An 18,062-nucleotide genomic window follows, 5' to 3' on the forward strand; every position below is an offset into this window, starting at 1 on the left:
TCCATAGTTAACATACCTTCCTGTCTCCTCTCTTCAGGACACTGTAGTTAATGTATTACACAGAACCTTTGCACTTCTGAGTTCAACCCTAATTACCACATACACCGCTAATTAATGCCAAACTTGGCAGGTTCTTAAGAGCAAGAGAGAGGACAGACCTGCCTCCAGGCACAAACCTTGCTGCAGACAAAACATTTCTCCTTATATGCACTCTATTTAAGAATGAGAAAAAGCACCAACGCTAGAAAGGCTCCAAGCAGTGCATAAGAGCAACACCTTTACACAAAAAAATAAAGAGTTACCAAATTATGAAACAGGAACATAAAGGAAATTGCTGATGTGCCATCAAAATCTCGTACTTACAGTAAAGCACAATCAGATGACAATAGTTCACCTGCATCCTGCCCTTCATCTGTTTTTTCTCTTTCTTCTTTCCCGCCTGGAGTTCCCTCCTTCCTGTCTAGTCCGCAACCCGGAGAGCTGCCCAGACAATCAGTAACATTTATTTACTCAGACCAGCAAATTATCAAGCTAATTTTCAATATACTTTAACTTGGATTTCATTAAGTGATCTCAAACAGATGATACCATTATACTTACAGGGATATACTTAGGGTAATATTTTCAGCTGTGCGATGAATTATGTAGATATTGCTCACAGCGAGAACGGAAAGGTTTCTGCGTTCAAGTAATATACAATAAATAAAAATTTATCTCCTAGGGAGTCGCATGGGTTTCCGGTGCCTATCTCATGCATCTAAAGTAGCCTAGAGCAGAAGTTGGAGGACTCAGCAAAATATCACTGCAGTAAGAGAGAAGATATTGCAGAGGGGAGAGGGGGAAAATACATAAGTATTGTCATTACCTATGTAATGCCAGAAAAATCTGCTTATTCTCACAAGGTTCTGGCCTGAAAGCTTGCAGAGAACATTAACAAGCATGGGGAAAGCCTCACATAGATTATTATTATTATTGTTATGATTGACAATTAATACTAAGGTACAAATTCTGTCCCAGCGCAGAGATGAAGCCAGAGCTGGAAAAATTCAATTGTAAGCAACTCAAAAAGAGAGTTTCATCACTTGGGATTAAACAAGTTTTAAGCATAGCACTATTTTTTGGTCTAGGCAGAGAGCCACTACTGGCTAAGTGTAACTGTCTTCAAATCAACTGTTTCATACAGCACCTAAATAACCCATATACCGACTAGTTTGGATGCACAGTGAACACAAACACACGCAAATAGCTGTGAAGATTCTATCTAGGGTAGAAATCCACACAAATTATGCAAATATTGCCTTGAAAAGTACAGGGAGGCTTCAGCATTGTAATTCCAGGTACAAGTGGCCTCCGCAGTGAGCTCTATTACACAAAAAGTCAGCCTAATCACAGTAATTCCAGCTCACAAATGTTGCCAAACCACATACGTGAAAGCACGAGCGTGGACAAGTGCTGAGGATGAGCCAATTCCACACCTACAAATTAAGAAATCATACTATGACTGACCACAAGGACAAAAACCTTTAAGAGAATGGGATGCTTGCTTTAGATTCTGAAAGCAGAATTGATTCAAGGTTAGGTATTCTAGCCTATTCCTCTTCTTCAGTGCTGCTTTAATAATTTAGGGCACACAGAGCTCCTAACCTTGAGGAATAAAATTGTGTCACAAATGGGACTGATTGTCTTGCAGCTAGAGGCAAAACACTAGGCAGAACCTTACGGCAGGGTGAGAAGTTGACTAGTGCCATCAACAGGAATTTTTTTGTTTGCCCAACAGGCAGGTCAGAAAAAGAGCAGCTCCGCTCATCTCCCTGCCAGAGATCCAAAGCCTCAGGATGCTGCTCAAACCACGGCTTGTGACAAAAGGGAAGGATGCTCTGCAACAGATATGATAACGTTGTGCATGTTATTGACCACAAACGGGGAAAAAAATAAGCACAATGCTATAATTATAAGCAAACACTCAGCACAAGGAAAGGAGCTGTTGCACTGAACAGTCTACAAGAGCACTTTACAGGAGGAGGACTTATCTTTCTCCAAAGATAAAACATAACTGTTCAAAATGCAATTAAAAACAATGCATTTCACAAATTCCCATGGTGTTAATGTGTTTCTTGTGCTCCTTTCCTATAGCATCCTTGCCAGCTCAAATGAGCATCCCGTCCCTGCAGATTCTCATAGCCCACTGTGTTCAGTGTAGCTAAATAAAGGAGTACTCCGTGGAACTGTTTATTTAAAATATCTCCTGAGTATTAAATGCCAAGAGGAAATATGGAAATGGTCACTCCTACACACAACAGAGTAGCTGATTCAAAATTGCGATGTATTTTTAATCAACACGTGTGCAAATCTGAGTCATGATCTTTATCTTCAGATAAAATTATTCTTACGCAAGGATACAATTATTCTTGGACACCTCTATGCAACTCTGTGGTCAGAGAAATTCGTGGCTTTTTGGCTTCAAACTCAAGCTCTGTTTTGCACTGTCAGTTTCATGGTACTTGGCAATAAGTAAGACTCATAATCACCCCAACAAGCAATTACAAATGGAAGTTTCAATATGCACCACAATTTCTCCATCCAATCCCACTTTCTCGGAAGTGAGAAGTTCTAGCCATGACCCGTTTTAAGAATCAGAAAAAGTTCTACTGAAGCAAAAGCTTTTCAGGAGAAAACAAACAGACCCCTGCCTCAAAACAGCTAAGTCACTGCTAAAAAGTCAACCTGATATTTCTCAGTTTGCAAATAAGCCGTAACATTTCATCCAAACCAGCGCTGGAGCCAAAATGCCAATTTTTACATTCAATTCACTTAATACGTCCTCCCAGTGCAGCCTTGCCTTGCCTTGCCCAAAGACTTGACCTCTGGGGCCTCAATTCCTCTGTTCGGTGCATGACACTGTGGGCTGAGTGACAGCCCAAAACTGCTGCATCACATTTTTCCAGGCAGTTCAACAAGCACAAGAGGAGCTTCTTGGGACCTTGCAACAGGAAGGGAGCACTTTTCAATATCCTACTTCAGTTTAGAAGGGAGTATTTTAAGCTTGTTTCAGTACTAGCGATACATATAGCTTGTAAGGCAGCGTTTCCTTCCAAAAACAGGCTAGAGCTTGGTTTTCTTGAAGACTTTTGATGTCAGTCCAAAGACTTCTTCTCCTTTTATGTGCAATATCTCGAAATTTGTAAGGAATTATGCAGCACTGTATTAATGGAATTTACCAGATCTTCCCATGTAGTCGGTGGAATTCCCGTTGACACTATTTCTAGCTTAGAAACAAGTTTGTTGATAATGGGAAGGGCCTTGCAGCAAGCAGCTGTCTCCCTTGAGAGCTGTTTATGCAGCAGATGCTGTTATGCATCATAAATATGCCATGTTCTATCATGCCATGAAACAGTTCTCCACTCCCCCTCTCCCCTCTGCAAAAAGCCAGGAGGATTTCCCAAGTAACATGATAAATTAAAGCATTTTCATTCCAAAAAAGGAAGCACATTTTTTTTTCCCCCTCCGGGAAATCTCTGCACTTTTCAGTTCACTGTTATTTGAGGCAAAAATTATTTTTTTCCTGGGAGCCTCTCCTCACATTTTTCCCCCACAGGGTCACCTCCTCACAAAAGAGCCTTTCACACAGGTTCCCAATTAATAAAAATAGCTCAAGAAAGCCCTGCTGCACTGCACTAACTGTGTCCAATTCTGCCTGGAGCCAGAAAGCAGAAATGGGACGTGGTATGTCAAAGCACACAGAGCTTTGCCTGTACAAGGATTATAGTGTCCTTACACATGTAAGGCTTCCCACTGAGAACAATAATGATCATCCAGACTCGAGGCACACGCAACCTGGGAGACTTCAGCATTGTGCTTTCTTGACAGCTATGTGTATTGCTCCAGTCCTCCACTTTTCCTTTTTCCTTCCCTTTTTCCCCCAATAGCTCCAATTGTCAGAGTAGATTGCAACGCTCTGACTTCCGGAGGCACTTTGCAATGCAGAAGGTTCACTGTCACTCCAAGTCCAAATGCCCAAGGGAAACAACAAGGGTAAATGATGAGAGTTCAAAAAAAAATCCGGTTTTGTTAAGCAATGAGATTAAACCGCTTTCCTTTTACAATAATTTTTCACAACCAATCTCTTTGATTTCAAGATGTTACCTTGGAGTCCACTGTTCTGATTAAATTTCATAGCCTGCATTCTGATGGATAAATCCTCATTTGCTGTTCATCCTATAGAGTCCATGTGCAATTTGAAAAGAAAGCAGCAGCACAAGAAATGGCTCTGTAGCCAAAGAAAATTAAGGTTTAGCACAATTATCTCTAGTCGTTTTCTGATTTCAAACATTGGCAGGGCCAAGATGTGAGGAAAAGGATTAGAGAAATGGTCCCAACAAAGCAAACCTCTGCAGAAAAACTATCTACATAGTTATTCTGAAAGTTATTCACTTGCTGTCAGGGTTTCATTACAACATAAGTGTTGATCAGCCACAAAGATACAGCCTTTCACAAGGATGCAAGACTTAACTGCTCGTAAAGATAGAGGCTAAGATTAGCCACTCTAAGTACATCCTGTGCTCCGTATGAGCTTCTGTTTTAAATATTTAAGTTTCAAAAACTCGAGGAAGCTCTTATCGAAACCTCAATTTTACTTCCAGGTAGAACTGGTGTATTATTTCCACCGCGAAGTGCTTCCTAGATCATGCTTTGTGTGGGAACCCTCTAAATTAATGAAGTCCTTTTAACTAAGGGTCTGCGCAGCCCATAAACAGCTGACAGGCACATGCAAGGAAGAGGGAATCCACAGAAAGAGAACAGAAGTTGGCATGGAATAAACAATAATGGTTCAGCAGATACCACCTATGACAGGTTCCAGCTGATAAGGAACAAACTCCTATGCCAAGGGAGTACCTCCTGCTAATTGGAACTTTATCTTTTATGAATCATCGACAGAACCGAAGAATTTACAAGGAATATGTCAGATTCTAGCTGAATGGTTCGTAAAACCATTCAGTTTTAGCTTCTTCTGAAACACCCAAATCTCAAATGGAAAAGCAAAACATTTACATTACTATATTTAGGGCAACATATTTTTCCTTAGCAACCCCACAAAACTGCAAGTTCCAGGCTCCTCTTTTAGGAAGGAACAATCATAAATGACATGAGATCATCCACATACACTCACTGCACAGCTTAAGGAAATACTTTTCGTAATGAAACAATGGAAAATTTGCCTATCCTGCTGGTTTTTCAGGGTAATGTGCTGATGCAGAGAGAACATGGGAGATTTTTCTCCAGCAATTGGCCTAGGAAATTGGAGGATTGGTTGGAATTGGTTCAGAATCTGGAGGAAAAGGACACTTTTTGCCAGCCACTGACCCTATGATCATTTCACTCAAGAACTGATCAGAAAGTTTCCCTACCAGCTGTGGATTTCCTTTTGATTCCTCTTCCCAGCTCATGCATTTCAACTAACTCAAGTGAAATCCAGTTGCAAAGGTGCTCTCAGATCACTCCATATTCACATGCTGTACAGGGACAGGCACCTGGTTGAAGAGCACTTCAAGGTCCACAGCCCTTGCATGCATATGGAGCAATACACACTGCTTTGAGTTTCCATGTATACTGCTTTGAGTGTATTTGTAATAATTAGCTTTACATTTTTATCTGGAACTCGATTTCTCCTGCTCCATTTCTACAACCCCACGCCACTTAAAGTCTATGTAAGCTTCAGCAAAAAAGCAAATGGAGAAGCTAAGCAGGCACATATCTCATGGCTTATATGATAAAAGCAACTGAAGCTGTTACCATAGCATTATTCCAAACAAAAATTCTCTCAGAATGGCAATACATATTACAGAGTATTTCCTGCAGCTCTATACAGCTCCTTGGGCTACAACCTCAGAGTAAATTCTTTTATTCTCAGGTGGCTTCAAGACAGAAGGTGAGACTGTGCCACCCACTTTTATGAGTTACCAGTTTTTATAACTACTAGGGATGAAGGAAACAGCCTGCTAGCCTAGCAGGGCAAAGTTTGTTTGCCACAGGCTGCTACCGGCCCAAACAAAGCCGAGCGCGCAAGTCAGCCTGCCAAGTCATTGCTAGCCACGTTCCTATGATTTGCCAGGTATGCCTCTGTTCCCGATGGAAAATCATGATCCCAAGAGGATTCCTGGGATCCCACGATCCCAGGAACCCTTTAAGTACTGTTCAGGGAGGAGATCTATTTGTGGACTGTGGCACCCTTCTCACGCAGGCAAATTAAAAGCTCATAGCAAGTGCTCTAAAAGCAGCCCTGGAGATGCACTGAATTTAGGCCACCCCGCAGCATCTGCCACAACTCAACAGCTGGTTCACAAAGGAGCAAAGGCCGTCGACAAGCGGATTCTTTAAAAGTTATCCACCCCAATGACATCCAAGTTTCAATTACTGCACTAAGCAGTTTTAGAGATTTGACAGTTACCTCATTGCACAGCAGTCCCTTCCTCCTGCAGAGCCAACCTAAGTAATCCACTGAAATAAGCTTGTTCTCCACAGCTTTTCCTCTCCTACTTATCCGAGTTGTTCTATATCTCTTAATTCCTTAAAAGCTGCCAAAAATGCAGAAAAACAGAGTGGCCATGCTTCATATTTTACATGGGACATAAGTGATATCCCATCAACTAGCCATACCGAAAAAGAATCCCCTGTCACTTTCAAGCACTGCATATTTTCATCTTCATTTAAATGACATGCCATTTGGATGACCAAATGAGATATAAATAAGAAGAAAACCCTTTGCCAAAGCTTTAATAGAAAAAGAAAGAACAAGTCATTTTCCTTTCACCATTAGCTACTCAGGGATAAATCAATCCTTAAAGCTAGATCACACTAATTTGCCCTCAAAAAGCAAGTAGCAAAATATACTCAACAAACAAAACTACCCAAATCCAACCCCCCATCACCTAAAAGTACAGTGCAATAGACTATAACTGAGAACACTGATAAACAGCTAATTTGCATCAACCAAACCTAACAGCAAACCCCTAACCTCCCTACTGACCACGTTCAGAGGGAAAACATTTGTCTTAGAGAAACTACTCAACAAATCCTCTGCCTGGGGAAGATTTCTTCATCTCTGAGGTAGTGAGCACCTGCAAACAGGAAAATCATTTAAACTACACATTGTTGCCATGGGAAGGCCCTTTTATACAAGGGCAAACAAACGACTTGCGAGTCCAGGTCAGATTAACGCTACGTTTGGTTTCAAGACCGGATGTGGCCTCATCTCATCAAATGTCTAACCTTCCAGATCAAGTCTAAAACCAGCTTTAGGAAACAAATAAGCAACTTAACAGAAAAGCTGAACACAACAAAGCTTTTGACTTCATATGTTGAAAAACTTTTCTTTATCTCCAAGCCATTCAAAGTCCTCAGCTGTAGTCTTTGACAGTAAATCTGGAACGAGGCTAGAAACTTTGTTTTGCCTTGTATTTTAGGAGATTTAGGCAACTTTTAAGTGAGAAAGGGACAATGACAGCTACGAAAAAAATACATTTTAGCCACTCTTCGCCAGGGTGAGGTGAGTGAGAAGTCGGCAGGGCAGCAAATAAATGTATGAATGTGGGAAGGGAGGAAAGGAACAGGAGAAAAGGGAGTTTCGCTTGGGTGGAGAGACCTGTCTTCATAGTTAAATCACATCTTGAATTCTGGGCATATTTGAACTACAAATCCAAGCAAAATCTGTAAATGAAACAAGGAAAGGGTTTAGCTACTTCAAGCAGAATTCATATAAAAGAAGCCATGTGAGGCCAGCATACTGCAGAGGGAAGAAAACCCACGAGATGAGACTTTACTGCAGTGCAAGTGGATTTGGCTCCGAGAGCTTTATATATGCGAGAATATTCTCCGCATTCACAGAAGTTCTGCCAAACAAGTATTTACATTTGAGTGCAGGCCACATCCCCATGTGAAGCAGTACAAGATGCATCTCTTCTTGTTCTAGGGCACTGCACACCCCTGCTCCTATCAAAATGAGTACGTCATCCATCCGGTGCTGAGAAAATTCACAAGATACCGGCAGAGATAATCAACACAAAACAGTCAAAGTCTGGAGGTATCTTTCATAAAGACAGATTTACCATATTAATTTGCATCTGCCTATAGGAGACATCTGAAGTCAGACAAATAAGTGCAGCCAAAGACGCAGGGAGTTTAATTCTCTTTAAGCTCCCTCAATACACTGGGCAGCCACTAGAACTTCAGCATCTTAATCATTCATTGGAAAGTTATCATCAGCAGTATACAAGATCAAGAAAAGAAAGTTCACTTAATTAAAGCAGTCTTTCAGTTTCCATCTTAAGCAAAAACACCAAGATATTCCTCCAAATCTTACTTTCCTGGCAGTCAGTCCCTGTCAACATGTGAGTTTTATTGTGAGCCTTAACCTTTCAGTGTTTAATAATTTGTTCCAGAAGACAAGCAACAGTGCAGCAATGCAAGGTTGCCTGTGGCAGAAGGGCCTTGAGGTGGTTACAGGTGCCAAAAAGGGAAAACTATGACAACATCACTCAGCCAACAACTTTTTTTTTGCTTTTCTTCTTCTTTTAAAAAAAAAAAAAAAAAAAAAAAGTTGATGCTACAGCAGTTTTGGACACAACAAGGAGAACACCTTTGAATAAATATTCAAATATCCACATGAATACAAATCAATACCCATACCAAACAAATGAAAGCTTCACTGCATCTTCCTAAGATTTCTTTTATCCCCAGAGACTTAGTCAGAAGAAAGAGGCTCTCTAACATTGACTTTCCAAGGCATTTTTCAAACAGGACTACGTGCACCAAAATCCTGCCACGCTCAGACCGTTCAGCATCAGTAACGTTGGTCCTTCTCTAGGAGAGAAATACAAATCCCCACTTTGCCTCTGATACCTATTAAAACTTGTCTACGGGTAAATTAGAAGAGTCTTGAAGCAAGAGGCTTGCCTTGCTTCATACGATTCATACGGAAATTTCCTCTTTGGAACATCAACTTCAACAACTTACTTTCCTCCCTTCCCTGAGGGCAAGCTGTTTAGCAGAAAAGGAGCAACAAGCTTTGTTTTAGGCACCAAAAATTATCGCAGAACGGAGGCTTTAATTAATAGACACTATCCCAATTTACAGCTGCTCTGATTACCCCTAGCTGTTAATCCAGCAAACACAACTAGACTAAAAAACTCCACCTAATCCATTAAGCAGTTGGCTCCATCCCCATTCCACTCCTGTTGTTGTTACTGTTGGATCAACTAACCTAGCTGCCTCTTTCATCTCCAGTCTTCACATGTGGCATCCCAGCTAGGCACCAAATCTCCACAGCTCCCTCCCAAAGATGAAATGTATACAACAGCAATTTAAAAACAAACACAAGTACTATCCTAATTCCACCCAATAAATGATTCTCCTGTTCTCTGCTCCAAAACTGTAGCCATCCACCCTGTAACATTTCAAACCCTCTGGCCTAGCTTTGTGGTTTGCCAGCTATCTCTCTCTCTAGGAAGTTTCTCTGTTAAATACTACCTTTAACAGTAATCAGGTCAATTGGGCCAGGCTTTTACAGCATTTTATATCCCTCTTAAAGGAGCTCACCCAGCATTTGCATCCCATTTCAAGGAAGTCCGTTTATGATCCCAGCAAGAAACCAGCCATCTTGAGAAGTCATTGAGTAGAATTCACTGTATTAAAATCAATACTGCAAAGATAATACCTAATATAATCACTACATTAATTATATCTATATCACACAACTTTTTTGTACCTATTCTCTAACATAGTCACTCACTCAGAAATCTGGCTCAAACCCACTACAGAGCAGGCTGAACTGCACGTTGGCCATGCCTGGTCCATGCTAGTCTGACCCGTCCACCTCCAACCGGGTGAATTCAGTGGCTTTTCAGGAATTATTTCAGTGCTTCACTGCTCCTCCTGTTAGCAGGAAAGCCAGCGTCTTGCCCAGGAAGGCCATTACTTCCCATCCTGTCGGACGATTCCCTTTCTCTTTGCAACTACTCATTCTGAGGAGTTCCTGCTTCCTCTAATTTCTCCTTGGAGTTTTATATTTTCCTCAGTCTCTGACATTCTCAGGTCTCCACTCTCTCCGCCTGCTCCTCATGGTTTCTCAAGCGCACCAGAAAGGGTAACTCATGTTTTCTCTGTGGAGACAAATGGGCTTATTATAGATATATTCCAAAGCAATAGTTATGACACTAGGTACCAAAACGCTCTCAGGAAGCTTTCACTTGCCCACTGCATCCACTGAGCCCTCACCATGAGGCAACTAATGAGTGTTAACTACGTAGCAACCATAGTTATCATCTCTCAGATCACAACATCACCACAAACAACGCAGGGTGATTACAAACTATTTGAACTGACTCACGGACAAAGTTTGAAAGTCCCTGAAACCAACAGCACAGATTGCTAGCTGCCAGCTTGCCAAAAATCAATTCAACCCACCCAAAAGAGACAGCTCGGGCGGGATGGCTTCAGGGCTCTGAGTGTGCCTATGTTTCAGCAATGTCTTTTCAGCTTGGAAGAGCAGCCCAGATGAACAGAAGACACTTGAAATATTTTTCCACAGCTGTTTTTAATCTTTCAGTTCTTGTATGCTTGCTTCTACATAGCCTGATTAGCAGGATCGGATTGAATCTCTTGTTAAATTAATCCCAAAGGTCAACTTAAATTTAGATAAATAATTTATTGCTTTCAAGGCCAGGCTGGTTAAAAAGATAACATAATGATAATTATGAAAGCTGAAACAAGGTGAAAAAGCTGTTGCATACTAGAATACCTGAGCAGGATTCAGGTACCACTGGCTGCGTTATTGGGCTGGTATTTACTAAGCTTTAATTCAATGCTGCATTTGAGTGACCACTGGACAAATATTGGACTGATACATCAAGACACTCGATATTGGCACAAACTCCTTGGTTGCAGAAACACTTTAATTGATACAGATAGAGAAACCACCCACGCTCTGAAGGCACAAAACACATACAAGTGCTTAGCTGCTCTTTCAACAGGACATAGGGATCCACTGCTACGTAGCTTTCCCAGATGAGCTCAGATGCCTGCTTCATGACCAAATCAAAACACGATTTTTGTGGTTTTATGTAGCTTCACAGTTAGTTGCTTCAGTAAAACAAGTAAGCGACAGGTCCACAGCTTCAACTATGGACTCTTTTTAAAATATATATAGCTTATATATAACAGATATAGATATATAAGGGATTGTAGCAAGCAGAATATTGCAAGGTTAGTCACCGCTACTTTAGCTTACAAAGAAAAACCTAGCTGTATATTTAGTGGATTTTCTAAGCTCTAAATTTCAACGTTTTAGAGGATTCCCTGCCAAAGGGGCCCAGCTAAGCCACGCTTAGCTGCACCGGAGCCGATGAACACGCTACTTCTCCACCAAAAAAAAAAAAAGGGGGGGGGGGAATAAGGTAAAAAAGCAGAAATGACAGAAATGAGAGGGGCAGAAGGGAACTGAGGGCATCGCCCCCTTCCTCCTTCGCGCCGCGCCGCGCACCCCCCGCGGCGGCGCCACCTGCCGGTCGCGCCGCGGAGCCACCGGGGCTTCCCCCGCCGCTTCCCCCCCCGCCCCGGTGCCGGCAACGCCGATATCGGGGTTAGGATTCGGGGCGAGGAAGTTTTTAAGCGCGCGCGCTGTTTCTGGGGAGGCGGGGTAGCGTTATTTCTCGGGAAGCGGCAGTAAAGCGAAGCGGCGGGCAGGGCTGCGCTCAAGTTTCGCCCGCAGCCGTGACGGCGGCGCTAAGAATAACGCGCAGCTGCTGCGCGCCGGGGGCCCCCGCAAGCGGCCTGCGCCGCCGGGGACCCCGGCCGAGGGCGCCGCCTCGCCCGCGCCGCAACTTCCCTGAGCAGGAGGAGGGGGAGGCGGCCGGGCCGGGGGCGCTCGGCTCGGAGCTCCCCTCGCCGCCGCCGGGGCCTCACGCGGCGCCAACGGCCGCGCCCGCGCAACGGCCGCACCCGCCCAACGGTCGCTGCCGCCCAACGGTCGCGCCCCCCTCAACGGTCACTGTCGCCCAACGGTCGCGCCCCCCCAGCCCCCCACCTCCCCTCCTCGCCTCAGAAGCCGCCGCCTGAAGGGCACAGCTGCCGCCTCACTCACCGGCCGGTGTCGCTGCGGCTGGCGGCGCCGCCCCAGCGCCGGGAAGCGGCCGGCGGCGGCGGGGAGCGCGGCGCGGCGCAGGAGGAGCGGCAGCGCCCTGCCCGCCGTGGCCGCCATCGCGCCGCTCGGGCCGCCCCGCGCGCACGGCCACGATCGCGCTGCGGCGGCGGCGGCTGCTGCTGCCGCCCGGGCGGGGGGGGGGGGGGGGGGGGGGGGCCGGAGGCGGCGGGGCGGGGCGTGTGGGAGGCGCCGGCCAATGGGCGCGCTGCGCTGCCCGGCCCGGGGCTTGTCAAGCGACGCCGCGGCCGCCAATCAGAGGCGCGCGGCGCCCCTGTGCGGAGAGGCGATTGGCCGTCGCCTTCCCCCCTCTACGGGCGGTGGGCGGGGTCACGATCGGGCTGGAGGGCAGGGAATCTCCACGGCCAGGCGCTGGGGGCGCGACCAGCGCGGAGGGGGCGTGGCCAGCACCGCGAGGGGCGGAGCCGAGAACGGGCAGGGAAGGAATGAGGGAGATGGGGGGCACTGGGGGAGGGATGATGGGGGTGTCCTACGGGAGAGTGTAAAAATACGGGAAAACGGGACGGGATGGACGGAGACACGCTGGGTACCGGCTCTCCTCAGTGCCCTATGAGTTGGTGTAGAGGCACCTCAAGCCACAGATATACAGAACTACAGATAGGCACCTTAGATCCCATATAGATGCCCCTCCCAGCCTTCCATGTAGGTACATCAGGCCCTCAGACTCTATACGTAGATACCCTAGACTTTGTATACTGATGTTTCAGGCCCTAGACATATGTACAGATCCCAGAGGACTTATATATTGGTATCTTATGTCTTGTGTTCATTTTCTTTTCACGCCCTGTTAATAGCTACAGGCCCCTCAGGCCCTGTATACTGGTACCTTATGTTGTGAATACTGGGCTTCCAGGCATTATTTACAGGTACAGGCCCCTCAAACACTATACATTGGTACCTCATGCCCTTTATAGTGGTCTCACAGGCCCTATTTATAGGCACAGATCTCTCAACTCTTATAGGATGGTGCCTTATATCCTCTATAGATACCTTACGTCCTATATACTGCCCCCACGGCCTAATATAGGTACAGTCCCCTCAGGCTCTTACCTTAAACCCTACGTACAGTCTCCTCGGACCCCATAACGAGGCCTCACGGTCGCAGCTGCGGCCATGGGTCTCTTGGGCGGCACGCCCCGCCCCTCCGACGAGGCCCCGCCCCTCCGACGAGGCCCCGCCCCGCTCTCCGTCCGCCACAATCCCGGCGTGCCTCCGCTTGCGGAAGCGGCGCTGCGGCTGTGGGGCCGCTCTGCGCGACCGTGTCGGTGCCCCGGGAGGAGCGCGGCGGCGGTGGGCTGAGGTAAACACGCCGCACCGGGACCGGCACCGCGTGGCGGCGGCTTATGGGCCTCCCTTTGGCTGGAGCCGCCCGGGGAGGCGGGACGGGCGTGGGGGCCGCTCCGCGGGCGCGTTTCACCTTCCTACGGCTGTTAACGGCCGCGCTCGCGGTCCGGTGACCGTTGGCGGGGCCGTAACGGCTGTCGCGGTGGGAGCAGAGGGGGGAGTTCGGCAGTCCCAGCACCGAATAAAGTTTTGCTAGAGCAGTGCGCGTGGCCTGGTCGCCTCCTCACCCCCCTCGTCTTTTTTTTTTTTTTTTTTTTTTTTTTTTTCTTCTCTCTCGTGTTTTCTTTTGTTTTAGCTTAGTGGCCTTGAGGATGAGGCCTGAGGGACTCCTGACAGCGCTTTGGTCCTACAGGCCTTGTATATGTGTAACTCTATGCATTTTGGGGCAAGTTGGCATTAAAATTGAAACTATTAGAAGCCAAGTGTTTTCTATGCTGTTTAGTTTTTTTTCTTGTTTGAAAATCACATGTATAAAACTCTTGGGCCCTGATGTAAAGGTTTTCTTCAAAAGTCAATGCAAGGTCTAAAATTAGTTTGTTTTCTCCCTTTATTGACATTGCAAAAGCTTCTTGTAGTTGGAATTGTGCCATCCACTTCTTGGCAACTCCTGCTATTTGGTAACTGGTTTTATAGATGTGCAAAAAGTGGGCAAAAGCTCTTGAGTTTTAGCTGTGTTGTGTCCACGCGGTCCAAGCGTTGCCTATAGAGCAAATGTTTGTGATGCTGCCATGTCCCAGGTAATGTATATATGTAACTATTATGCTTCTGTGAGGTACAGCAATACAAAAATTGTCAGTGTTGTAGGAAAGCAGATGGATACTTAATGAATATTGTTTACTGGGGCTTCTGGATGATCTGAGGCCTTTAGGTGCTGTTGTAGTGTCAGTAATTATTGGTAATGCATCTTTGAAAGATTGGGTAAAAGGTTGTGACTCTGGATTAACTTGAGAAGAAGTTTGTGCAGGTGCTCCCGGTCTCATTATGTTATTTAATATGATGGTATTTAGTTTCTGCACTTTGGTTTTGATTTATTCTTGTTGTTAGAGGAGGTAACTACCCTCTATGTTGCTGGGGCTATGTGGATTGTTACTGTATTTTATGGCTGGTGTGAAAACAGCTGTTCTTAATAGGGTTTTGTTAAATAAGTTGAATTTCATTAATTAGACAAACTGCATTTAGTGTACAGTCTGTCTTTGGAAAGCTCTATAGTGTGAACCTGTGTTAATAAACTGCTGAGAGTATAAAGGCCTTGCTTTTATCATGATTTATCAATATCCCATTTGCATCTAATTTAACAAGTTACTTGGGAAATGTGGCACATCTGAGGGAGGGTGGTAATATGTGACCCATCCTGACTCCTTTAGAGTGTGTCCATCCTCGTAGATACAACCCCAGTTGTCCTCTTTGGTGTTAATGTCTGGGGAAAGCTTCTTACCCCTGCACAGAGGTAGCCTGGCTTTCTGTGTGTATTTATTTTTCTCTCCTTTTCTACATTTTTGGAGCAAAACTTTACAGCTGCTAAGAGAGAATTTGCTGTCGTCTTGTGGCATGATTGCTTAACGTAGCAGCGTAACCCGGGAGCAAATATAACAACCATCTGTGGCTTAAAAGCCTCCTCTTAAATTTTCTGGTATTTTAGCAAGAGCCTAACAAAAGTACTCAGTGGTGCATTTTAAACACATATAACCTCTGTTTTTTGTTTATGCATGGAAACTGTTCTCTAAAAGAACTGTTTGCTGCAGAAGCTCTTGTGATGCTCGTTACGCTTTCTGTCCTAAAGAAGTTTGTGTTATGCTCTGGCGGAAAGCAGGGGATGAGACTTGCTCATGACGTTAATTTCTGTCTCTTGGAGGCTCATAAGTTCCTCTGGTGTCGTATGATTCACAGTGTAACCCCTCCTTAGGAGAGTCCTGTTGTGCCATTCAGCCTGATGCAGTTGGGATCCTGAATAATGGTCTTAGGGGAGAGCTTGTCCCATTCTCCTAGGGTAGATTAATAGGACAAACTGTGAGACTTAAAAGTCTTCTCAAATCTCCAAAGGCCTAGAAATAAATGTTATAGGTGTACTTACTTGTTACAGATTAGCGAAGTACTGTGGAGTTTGGCTTGTTGATACCACAGAGCATTTTTAATCAACATTTAGATATTCATAGATTTTAAAATGCACCACACTCTCAAAACCTAAAATCAATTTGATACCTGCTGCCTTTTTTCCCCAGAGTCGTGGGATATGTGCAGTCTGTATTGATGCAGTCACTTCACGTTGGCCTTTTTCAGCTTGGGAAAGGGATGGAAACTGCATGCTCGTCATCTTTTTACAGCAATATTGATATTTATTCTTTTGAATGGAAAGAGAATAAGCCTTGCTTGAAAAGGTACCCTGTAAGTGTTACATTTTCCAGGCAATATGATGGAGTTTTCAGTGGTGTTTAGATCTAGAATCTAGCAATGCTTTTTTTTTTTTTTTCTCCATTCTTAAACAAAGTGACGTTTGTGTAGAAGTCAGGTTTATAATAAAAACCTTGATAGATGCCATTCCGTTCACTGCCATAACATTTCAGGAAATGGCATGAGCTGGGATACAGCAATACTTGTTTCCTTCTTGCCAATTTTCCAGGGGCCTTGCTGGCAGCAGCCTGAGGGAACACTAACATGCTGTTTTAGCACAGCTGCCTGAGTCCCTTCAATGAAATAGTGCTGGAAACACTTGTGTACTGTAACAAAAACCTCTCTGTTAACGGATGCTGAATGCTCCCTGACCCCCTGCTGGGGCTTTTGGGGGTTCACGGAATCATTATGGTTAGAAAAGACCTTCCAGATCATCATGGCGGTGAGGAAACATCTCTGTGGATGTGACTTTGGCTGATGTTGCACTGTCTGAGATAATTTGGTTACCAAATTGTTATCCAGGGTCATCCAGAGACTGAGGATTGTGGCCTGTGTGTGTGGTTTAATTGTTTTTTTTTTTTTTTTCCCTTTGGGAGGCGGGGTATTTTTTTAAACAAAACTGATTTTTGAAGATGAAGCTTTGCAGGTGGCTCAGCATTGCAGCTGGCATTTCCACCGTAAATGCAGAAAATGGTCTTATCCTTAGGGTGATATATATAACACTTTCAATAAGAAATACAAGGAATCAAAGTAGTCTGAGCTGAAACAAGCTTTGTGTATCCAAGCACATGCCATCCTTAAGCCTTTGCTCCTTAGTGAAAGAGATTCAAGATGCTATAAAATGGGAAAAATGAACAGTTCTGCCTATTTTTTTTTTTGGTGAAGTAACTCCTACACTTTTATTGCAATTTCTTTAATGTTATCAGAAAATCCTTGACCAATAAATTCTGGACTGTTTTGGCCATGCCTGTGACTGCAGTGACTTATTTTTATCCCAAACAAACCTGCTGTGAACTACTCCCTTACTCATGTTGCCAGTCAGGAAAATACAGCCTTAAATGCTTTGCACCCACAGCAATGTCACGTCCTTACACTGTCCCTGCCACCACACAGGTTTCTTAGCCTTCTCCACCCTTTGGGAAACACTTTGTTTTTCTTTTTTCAAGCCCAAACTCTTGTTGAAAACAAAGCAGAGTGTGATTGGAGATTAGTGGTACTGCAGCTCTCCTGTTCACAGGTGAGCTGTGAGTGGGTGTAAATTAATTATTTGGCTCGTGTGAGTTTGCAGGTGGAGTCCATATGCAGCAGGACTGGAATCAGGTGCAGTAGCTGTACTATGTATATTTTTTGCCCTTTATTTTAACTTAGTATCTGCTTTTTCATGTTTGATGCACGCTTTGGAGCATTGTTGCTTTGAAAGCCCCAAGAGTAGCTGTATCTACAGCCTTGGCTATGATACGAATGCAAGGAAAATATGCAAGAACTGACAGCAGGTTTATGCTGGTCCATGTCAATGAATATAGAAGGATTTAAATGATATTAGGTACCATGTGCACAGCTGCTCCAGGTATTTGTTAACTCAGAGTGACTGAATCTCTTAGAGTAGGAGAAAAGAGGTACAAATGGGTCCACCTCACGATTGCAGGTGGTTCTGTGCCTACCAACCTCAGCAACGAAATCACCCCTTTTCTTCAGTTGGATGTATCTGAAGCCTGTTACTTCTCTTGTTTTCTTTTTGGGCCCCTTGGGTCTTCTCTTCCAAGACTGTTTTATTCAGGAATACCTGTTTGTCATTAGCAGCAGTTTGCTTGGAGCCAGGTAAACTGTAGCCACCTCGTAAATCTGCTTTAGCAGCTCTGGGATTTTCTGTTTGCTCCTCTGTTCTGTTGGCCATTAGCTTGGGAAAGTGCAGCAGGAGCTTCAAAACATCTTTGCATTTGGTGTAAGAGTTAAGAATTTTCACAGTGAATGAAAAGCAAAGCAAATGGAAAAGCAGAGCAAGCTCTTCTTACTACCTTTACCATATTTGAAAAGTGCTTCATTTGCAGGACTTTAGAGACTTCTTTGTAGCCTAGCTGGCTCCTTTCTGCCCTGGTAGGGTGCCCAGCATGACTGCATT

At 44.6% G+C, this 18,062-nt stretch overlaps 2 protein-coding genes across 4 annotated transcripts in view; one reads left to right on the forward strand and one right to left on the reverse strand.

Moving 5' to 3' along the window:
- The window catches only part of MCU (mitochondrial calcium uniporter), a 52,281-nt gene extending 40,024 nt beyond the window's left edge, over positions 1-12,257 (reverse strand). For both annotated transcript variants that reach the window (XM_088525359.1, XM_088525350.1), the window contains exon 1: positions 12,134-12,257. In XM_088525359.1, the coding sequence (XP_088381485.1) occupies positions 12,134-12,250 (117 nt within the window). In that variant the 5' untranslated portion in view covers positions 12,251-12,257. The remainder of the gene's footprint in view (positions 1-12,133) is intronic.
- A 1,138-nt stretch (positions 12,258-13,395) lies between these two features.
- Positions 13,396-18,062, forward strand: part of MICU1 (mitochondrial calcium uptake 1) — a 65,680-nt gene continuing 61,013 nt past the window's right edge. For both annotated transcript variants that reach the window (XM_088525325.1, XM_088525320.1), the window contains exon 1: positions 13,396-13,506. The gene's annotated coding sequence lies outside the window, so the exon portion shown is untranslated. The remainder of the gene's footprint in view (positions 13,507-18,062) is intronic.

Source organism: Tinamus guttatus, unplaced genomic scaffold, assembly GCF_059628265.1.
Source record: "Tinamus guttatus ecotype Peru unplaced genomic scaffold, ASM5962826v1 Tinamus_guttatus_pri_ptg000023l, whole genome shotgun sequence".
Lineage (NCBI taxonomy): Eukaryota > Metazoa > Chordata > Aves > Tinamiformes > Tinamidae > Tinamus > Tinamus guttatus.